This window comes from Rattus norvegicus, chromosome 19, assembly GCF_021556685.1.
Source record: "Rattus norvegicus strain SHRSP/BbbUtx chromosome 19, alternate assembly SHRSP_T2T, whole genome shotgun sequence".
Classification (NCBI taxonomy): domain Eukaryota; kingdom Metazoa; phylum Chordata; class Mammalia; order Rodentia; family Muridae; genus Rattus; species Rattus norvegicus.
Window position 1 is genome coordinate 39,223,014 of NC_141552.1, and position 9,335 is coordinate 39,232,348.

At 48.1% G+C, this 9,335-nt stretch overlaps 1 protein-coding gene across 1 annotated transcript; it reads left to right on the forward strand.

Annotated features, from left to right (window-relative positions):
• The first annotated feature begins 6,915 nt into the window (after window positions 1-6,915).
• Window positions 6,916-8,947, forward strand: Rln3 (relaxin 3). Its single transcript, NM_170667.2, has 2 exons — window positions 6,916-7,122; window positions 8,685-8,947. The coding sequence occupies exons 1-2, from the start codon at window positions 6,939-6,941 to the stop codon at window positions 8,921-8,923; spliced, it is 423 nt and encodes a 140-aa protein (NP_733767.1). The 5' UTR covers window positions 6,916-6,938; the 3' UTR covers window positions 8,924-8,947.
• Window positions 8,948-9,335: the final 388 nt, after the last annotated feature.

Sequence of the window (9,335 nt, forward strand, 5' to 3'; positions counted from 1 at the left end):
CGAGGGTGATGATGGTGATGGTGATGATGATGATGGTCACGATGATGATGACAATGATGACAAAAGGTTTTGAGGGTGCATATCTAGGTGAAAGAATGATGGGGCTAGAGAGTTGGCTCAGAGGTTAAGAGCACTGACTGCTCTTCCTGAGGTCCTGAGTTCAAATCTCAGCAACCACATGGTGGCTCACAACCATCTGTAATGGGATCTGATGCCCTCTTCTGGTGTGTCTGAAGAGAGCAATAGTGTATTCATAAACATAAAATAAACAATAAATATTAAAAAAAGAATGATGATCAGGAGTTCAAGGTCAGTCTCAGCTGTATAGTGAATTTGAGGAACACATGAGACCCTGTTATTAACATATATACACATGTGCCTGCATATATGCTGACATATATGCTCTTTGCTGCCAAGCCTGAAGCTTTGAGTTTGATTCCAAGACCCCAACAGTGGAATCCTTCCACGTCTCGAAAGTTCTCTGACCTCACACCCATGCCACAGGACTAACACAAGAACACATTTTTAAAAAACTAATGATTTTTAAAAAAAAATACTAGGCCTAGAGGGATGGTTTGGAGGTTAAGAGCACTAGCTGCTCTTCCAAGGACCCAAGTTCGGCCCCCGAGTGGCCGCTCACAACTGTCTGTAACTTCAGTTCCAGGATCCAATACGTCATACAGACAGACATACAGGCAAGATGCCAATGCATGTAAAAATGGGTGATTAAAAAATTTTAAACCGTGGGGTTGGGGATTTAGCTCAGTGGTAGCAAGCGCAAGGCCCTGGGTTCGGTCCCCAGCTCCGAAAAAAAAGAAAAGGGAAAAAGAAAAAAAAAAATTTTAGGGGCTGGAGAGATGGCTTAGCGGTTAAGAGCACCGACTGCTCTTCCAGAGGTCCTGAGTTCAATTCCCAGCAACCACATGGTGGCTCACAACCATCTGTAAAGAGGTCCGATGCCCTCTTCTGGTGTATCTGAAGACAACTATAGTGTACTTATATATAATAAATGAATAAATCTTTAAAAAAAATTTTTTTTAAACCGGAGTTGGGGATTTAGCTCAGTGGTAGAGCGCTTGCCTAGCAAGCCCAAGGCCCTGGGTTCGGTCCCCAGCTCCGAAAAAAAAGAAAAAAGAAAGAGAAAAAAAAAAAAGAAAAAGAAAAAAATTTTTTAAAGATTTATTTATTGGGCTGGAGAGATGGCTCAGCGGTTAAGAGCACCCGACTACTCTTCCCGAGGTCCTGAGTTCAATTCCCAGCAACCACATGGTGGCTCACAACCATCTGTAAAGAGATCCGATGCCCTCTTCTGGTGTATCTGAAGACAGCTACAGTGTTCTTATATATAATAAATGAATAAAATCTTTAAAAAAAAAAGATGTATTTATTTATTATACATAAGTACACTGTAGCTGTCTTCAGAAACACCAGAAAAGTGCATCAGATCTCATTGCAGAAGGTTGTGAGCCACCATGTGGTTGCTGGGATTTGAACTCAGGACCTCAGGAAGAGCAGTCAGTGCTCTTAACCACTGAGCCGCCTCTCCAGCCTGAAAAAAAATTTTTTTTAATATTTTATTCATTTATTATATATAAGTACACTGTAGCTGACTTCAGACACACCAGAAGAGGGCATAGGATCTCTTTACAGATGGTTGTGAGCCACCATGTGGTTGCTGGGAATTGAACTCAGGACCTCTGGAAGAATAGTCGGGTGCTCTTAACCGCTGAGCCATCTCTGCAGCCCCGAAAAAAAAATTTTTTTTTAAACCACTGTTAAACTACAATCCATTGAAGGCCAGTGGCTCACAGACCGGTGTGTGCAGACGTGGTGTGACTCTATGTCACTCCCTTTCCAAATGTGTCTGAGGCCCTGGGTTCATCTCTAGGGCTTCAAAACTCTAGAAATCTATTAACAGAAAACAGAAGACTGATGAGAAAGTGAAGGGTCAGCCATCTCTGGAGGAGGGAAGAATGGTGACCAGAGGGACTCGGAGAGAACAGCAACACTCACCCTGTCTCTGGTCTGAGGAACAGTGATGGGCACCCGATTTACACACATTGTCTCCCCAGAGAGGATGGAGGACACTGTTCAGCGGGTTTGCTGCAAAAGCAGGAGGACCTGAGTTCAAATTCCCAGAGCCCACATTAAAAAAAACGAGCGTGGCCCCATTGCTGTGGATGCTTGCTGGCTGTAGGCTTGGCTCCAGGTGTCTCAGGAGAACAAGGTAGAGCATCATAGCGCAGGATATGCCCCACGTCCTCTGACGTCACGTACTACCCCGTCCCCACACCACACATGCATCCATCACGTAGGTGTCACACTCGCCCACAGCATGCACACCTGTGCATTGCACCCATGCTGGCCCCACCCCCACAGCATACACGCGCACTATGAACTTGGACACGTTTTTAAAATGACCACACTTGTGTTCCTGGGCTTCGCTTTTTCACAATGCCTTGCAGCCCAATGTGAAAACGGTTACTGTTCCAAGAAGCTGACAGCTGAAGAGGTGGCTCAGCAGGTAAGAGCGCTGGTTGTTCTTCCAGAGGACTCGGGTTTGATTTCCAGCAACCACGTGACAGGTTTTTTTTTTTTTTCTTTTTTTCCCCGGAGCTGGGGACTGAACCCAGGGCCTTTCGCTTGCTTGGCAAGCGCTCTACCACTGAGCTAAATCCCCAACCCCAACCACATGACAGTTAAAAACTGTCTGGAACTACTGTTTCAGGGGACCTGACACTCTTTTCTGCCCCCTCCCCCTACTGCACTGCATGTACGGACATACCCGCTAATCAAACACTCATGCACATAAAATAAAATGAAATAAAAAGATGGGGCTGAAGAAATGGCTCAGTGGTTAGGGGCAGAAGTTGCTCTTCCAGAGGACTTGGATTAGGTTCTCAGCATGCACATGGGGCCATGACTTCTCTAACTCCTGTTCTGACCTCTTCAGACACCAGTCATACCGGTGGGTACACAGACACACAGACACACTTGCAAAACACTCCCACGCATAAAATAAATCTAAAAGAATTTTTAAGTAAAAGAAATTTAAAAAAAGAAAGAACTTGAGGATATTGAGTTAACATCTCATTGAAAGCTTGAAATCAGCCAGGCGAGGGGTGGGGGTGGTGGGGGTGGCCTTGCACATCTTTATTTCCAGCACTGGAGAGGAGGAGGCAGGTGGGCCCCTGAGTTTGAGGTTAGCCTGGTCTACAGAGTGAGTTCAAGGATTATGTAGAGAAACCCTGCCTGGAAAACAAAACAAACAAGAGAGAAAGAAAGGGAGGGAAGAAGGGAGGGAGGGAGGAAGGGAGGTCAGTTTGAAAGTTGCAGACAGAGGGTTGGGGATTTAGCTCAGTGGTAGAGCGCTTGCCTAGGAAGCGCAAGGCCCTGGGTTCGGTCCGGCTCCGGAAAAAAAGAACCAAAAAAAAAAAAAAAAAAGAAAGAAAGAAAGAAAGAAAGAAAGAAAGAAAGTTGCTGGCAGGCACTGCAGAGCTGGGAAACTGTTGGCTGAACTCCCCAGCTGGATGCTTGGGTGTTGGGCCTGCAAACTTGTCTGTGTACCATTTGCATGTCTGGAACCTGTAGAGGCCAGAAGAAGGCATCAGATTCCATGAACATGGAGTCACTGACAGTTGTGAGTTGCCATGTGGGTGCTGGGAGCTGAACCTGGGTCCTCTGGAAGAACAGCCAGTATACATAAACTCTGAGCTATCTCTGTCTCTCCAGCCCTAAGGTTGTTCCAGGCCACCCCAGAGAGTCCCCTCTGCAGAGGGGCAAGCGGCAGCACAGTGGTTAGAGCATTTTCTCCTTGTATGGGGACCCAGGTTCTGTTCCCAGCAGCCATGTCAGCAGCACAACCTGTAACTTGAGCTCCAGGAGTTTGATGCCCACTTTTGACCTCTACAAGAACCCACATAAATGTGGTACACACACAGTCACACACACAGTCACACACACAGTCACAAACACACACACATAGTCACAGACACAGACACACACATACAGTCACATACATAGACACAGACACAGACACACACACACAATCACACACAATCACACACACACAGTCACACACACAGACACAGTCACACACACACATAAATGAAAAATACATAATTCTAAAACAGCAGACAAAATTGGGCTTTTTTTTTTTGACCCAATTTATCAGATATAATTGCCCACCCAAACATACAAAGCCCAATACACATCCATCCCTTAAAAACATTCATAACGGGGGTTGGGGATTTAGCTCAGTGGTAGAGCGCTTGCCTAGCAAGCACAAGGCCCTGGGTTCGGTACCCAGCTCTGAAAAAAAGAAAAAAAAAAAAACAAAAAAAACCATTCATTCTGGAGAGATGGCTCAGTGGTTAAACACACTTACTGTTATACTTACTGTTCTTCCAGAGGTCCTGAGTTCAATTCCCAGCAACCACATGGTGGCTCATAGCCATCTGTCATAGGATCGGATGCCCTCTTCTGGTGTGTCTGAAGACAGTAACAGTGTACTCTCATATATAAAATAAATAAATCTTTTTAAAAAAATCATAACAACCTGTAAAGGTACAGTGTAGAATCTTTTTTTTTCTTTTCTTTTCTTTTTTTTTTCGGAGCTGGGGACCGAACCCAGGGCCTTGCACTTGCTAGGCAAGCGCTCTACCACTGAGCTAAATCCCCAACCACAGTGTGGAATCTTAACATCACCTGCCATATTGTCCTGCCATGGCTTCTCTCCCTCTCCCTCCTATCTCTTCCAAAATTTGGCTTTTAAAGACAGGGTCTCACAATGTAACTCTCTCTGGTCCAGAACTCATTCTATACCCTAGACTGTCCTCAACCCACAGAGACCTGCCTGCCTCTGCTCCCGAGTGCTGGGATTAAAGGCGCGTGCCATCATGCCTAGCAAGAGTAATATTTTTAAAGCCTGTGACCTCAGCAGATAGATAAGGAGTCTGAGACTAGCCAGGGCTACACAGTCACTGACTGAGCCGTTACTGGGGCAGAATCCTCTTTGTTGTTATTTTTGTTTATTTTTTTTTTAGCAATAAGGATTGAACCCAGGACAAATGCTCTATCACTTTGTTTTTTTTTTTTTTTTTTTTTTTTTAATTTATTCATTTATTATATATAAGTACACTGTAGCTGTCTTCAGATACACCAGAAGAGGGCATCGGATCTCTTTACAGATGGTTGTGAGCCACCATGTGGTTGCTGGGAATTGAACTCATGACCTCTGGAAGAGCAGTCGGGTGCTCTTAACCGCTGAGCCATCTCTCCAGCCCCCACTTTGTTTATTAAAAGTATATTTATTGGGCTGGAGAGATGGCTCAGCAGTTAAGAGCACCCGACTGCTCTTCCAGAGGTCATGAGTTCAATTCCCAGCAACCACATGGTGGCTCACAACCATCTGTAAAGAGATCCGATGCCCTCTTCTGGTGTATCTGAAGACAGCTACAGTGTACTTATATATAATAAATAAATAAATCTTTAAAAAAATATATTTATTTATTACTTGAATATGTGTGTGCCTGCTTGAGTTTGTGTATCACGTGCATGTGGTGCCTGTGGAGACCAGAAGGGGACATCATCAGGTGCTCTGAAACTGGAGTTACAGGTGGCTGTGACTCCCCCACCCCCAATGTGGACGCTGAGAACCAAATATCCTTTCTCTTGAAAAGGCAGCAAGCGCTGAGTCATCTTGCCAGCCTCCCACTCTGGTTTGTCAGACGTGGTTTCATTATGTCGCCCAGATTGGTCCCACTTCTACACTCCCACAATCCTTTTGCCTTCATGAGTACAGGGAATACAAGTGGCCGCCCGGGACCCAAGGAAAAGGTCAAGGGTCACAACTGTCCTACAGGACAATGAAAATGTTTCCTTAAGAAGATGTAACACGGGCTGGGGATTTAGCTCAGTGGTAGAGCGCTTACCTAGGAAGCGCAAGGCCCTGGGTTCGGTCCCCAGCTCCGGAAAAAAAAAAAAGAAGATGTAACACACACACACACACACACACACACACACACACACATTCACTCACACAGAGACTGAACCACCAAAGAGCAAACATGGGACTGACTTAGGCCCTCTGCACGTGTTACAGTTGTATATGCGGGACTCCTACAGTGGGAGCAGGGGTGTCTCTGACTATTTTGCCTGCTTTTGAGACCCTTTCTTCCTACTGGGCTGCCTCTTCCAGCCTCAGCAGGAGAAGGTGTGCCTGGTCTCACTGCAACTTCATACACCTGGGCTAGTTGATCTACAGCGGAGATCTCTTTTCTGAAGAGAAATGGAGGCAGAGTGGATAAGGGGAAAGGTGGGGGGAAAGACTGGGAGGAGAGGAGGGAGGGGGAACTGTGGTCAGGATGTAAAATAAATACATTTATTCATTGTAAAGAGAGATGCGGGTGTTTATTGTTATTTATGTTGGTACATGCGCACATATGTATGTGCATGTGTGCGCAGGCTCCATGGGGGCGTCGAATCCCCTGGAGCTGGAGTTACAGGAAACTGTGAGTTGCCTGCTTTGGGTAGTGGGCACCGAACTCAGGCCATCTGGAAGAGCAGGAAGCGTCTTATCTACTGTGCCACCTCCCCAGCTCCAGCGGAGAGTTTGAGGCTAGCCAGGCTAGGGGATTCTGTCTAACAAGAAGAGCGTTGGTTGATGGCTTACTCCTATAATCCCAGCACTTAGCAGTAGACTGAAGCAGGAGAATTGCTCGGGTGCGGAAGATGACAGGGAGCTGAGCCATGCCACCCTGTCTGCGTGAAAGGTTATCTCTTGGCAAGGAGATGGTAAAGGTCAGGTTGCCAACTGCCTCTCCTCTGCTCAGAAGATAACCCAGGTCAGCGGGCGGGGCTGGAAGCCAGGCTGTATAAATAGGGGATTGGAGGTGGTGCCGACAGAGCCACCTGGGTCGCAGGCATCTCAGCTGATCATGGCAACTCGGGGGCTGCTGCTGGCTTCCTGGGCTCTCCTCGGGGCTCTGGTGCTGCAGGCCGAGGCGAGGCCCGCGCCCTATGGGGTGAAGCTCTGCGGTCGGGAGTTCATCCGCGCGGTCATCTTCACCTGCGGGGGCTCACGATGGCGCCGGGCGGACATCTTGGCCCACGACCCTCTGGGTGAGTGCGGAGGGAAAGCAATGGACCTGGAACAGGTGTCCTGGTGGGGACAAAGCCAAAATAGAGGCTGCGTGAGCCACCCATGGTGCACACTGAACTTCCAAACTCTTGGAAGATGGTGGCAGAAGAAACTCACATTTAAGGGCAGCCTGGGCTACAGGGTAAGACTCAGTCTTTAAAAATCAAAGGAAAGAAAAGAGGGATGTAGAAGAATAGAGTTCCTGCCTAGCCACGTGCAGTGGAAACACCTCTGCCTGGTCTTTAAGCTTCTCCAGGACCAGGATGGTACAATGGTGGTTGTTGAGGTAGCTGGAAGTCAGGCATCTTGGGGTTATTATTGCAGGGGTGTGGAAATCCGAAAGCCATTAGGCCACCCTTTCCTGGCATGTGTTGCAGGACACCACACAGGGGTGCCACTGCGCCTGAGGTGCCTGGGTGCCTCGCTATGGGTGAGGGCACAGCAGGTTTTTTTGTTTTTTGTTTTTTGTTTTGTTTTGTTTTTTTGTTTTGTTTTGTTTTTTGTTTTGTTTTGTTTTGTTTTAGTCCCAGTCAGCTGAGAGGGAGCGGATGCTGGGCACAGGCCTTGATTTTGCTACCTTTGGGCCTCTCAAGCCCTGCTACCCCCTGCAGAGGCTATTCCTGGTGACATGAAAGGCACTGTGAGACCTTGCAGAATTCTTTAACAGGGCAGACTGTTGAGTGAGGCTGGAGCAGCAGGAGGCCAATCAGGACAGTGTAGCTCCTTAGGGGCCAGGCAAATGATGACACACTGGGCTTGGTGGCACGTGACTAGAATCCCAACCCTCTGGGAAGCTGAGGCAGGATGGTCATGAATTCAAGGACAGCCTGAGACCCTGTCTCAAAAAAAAAAATTGCAAAACGGAAAAATGGGGTGGGGGAGGAGGATGGGGGATGGGGATGAAAGCAGGGATGTGGGGGTGAATGATGGACCGACAGACGGATGACGGATGGATGCACGTGCAGCTAGGGTGTGCCTGCCACAGTAGCTCTATGGCCAAATCACTGTGTCCTCATGCAAGCTTGATGGGGAGCCAGGGTCACAATTAGATAGTGGGTGACAATAGCCACAACTTAGTAGCTGTCACTGAGAGGCCGGAAGAAGTTACTGTGGTAACTTAGGTGGTCGATAAAGGACCAGTGTTCAGGTGCATGTTCCTCAGGTTTCTGATAGTATTGTGCCTTTGCTGCCATTCCCTTACCCACTCCTGACAAAACCAAAAAAGTAGGAGTTACTATCACCTCTCCCTCCTCCTCCCGGGCTTTGTGGAAGAGAAAACCCAGTCTAGGAGGGAGAAGTGATCTCATCTACAATTCTGATTTAGGGAGCCTAGCTCCCAAAGCATACTTTCATCTGACTGACCACATTAAATAAAGAAGAGCATGGAGTCCGTGACAGGGAAGTCAGGCTTAACACTGAAACTGACAACACAGCCAGCATTTGAAGCCTCGAGGGGATGAAATCAATTTTAGAACGGCAACCTTGATCCTCCAGACCAGAGATGTAGCCGGATTCAGCCCTGTTCATCCACTTTCTTTTGCAGGGGAATTCTTCGCTGATGGAGAAGCCAATACAGACCACCTGGCCAGCGAACTGGACGAAGCTGTGGGCTCCAGCGAGTGGCTGGCCCTGACCAAATCCCCCCAGGTCTTCTATGGGGGTCGATCCAGCTGGCAAGGGTCTCCCGGAGTGGTTCGGGGCAGCAGAGATGTGCTGGCTGGCCTTTCCAGCAGCTGTTGCGAGTGGGGCTGTAGTAAGAGCCAAATTAGCAGCTTGTGCTAGGATCTGGGCTGAGCGATTGGGAAGCGGGCCGGGCGTCCAACCTGCTGTCAGCTATGCGATGTTCACGAGCATTCCTACAGGGAAAGCAGAGGGCTCCGCTGTCTCCTTACAGACCGTCTGCCAAGACCCACACACTCTACTGCGTCCACCATTCTCCACTTTTGCTGCTGGCCATCCTCTATCCAGGCAAACAGAAACTTTTTATGGCTGAGATTTTCCTCGCTCCAACCATACCCCTAGCAGCCCGGCAGCAACCAGATAGATGTCCATCTACCCAAACTGGCTACACTGGGGCCCCCACCCCCACCCGGCCATCTATTCGGCCCTAATTGCCACCACTGTCCCTGGCCAACCTGCCACCTGCTTCTCTCCTTTCAGTTCCCAAACCAGAACACTCTGTTGCAGACCCCAG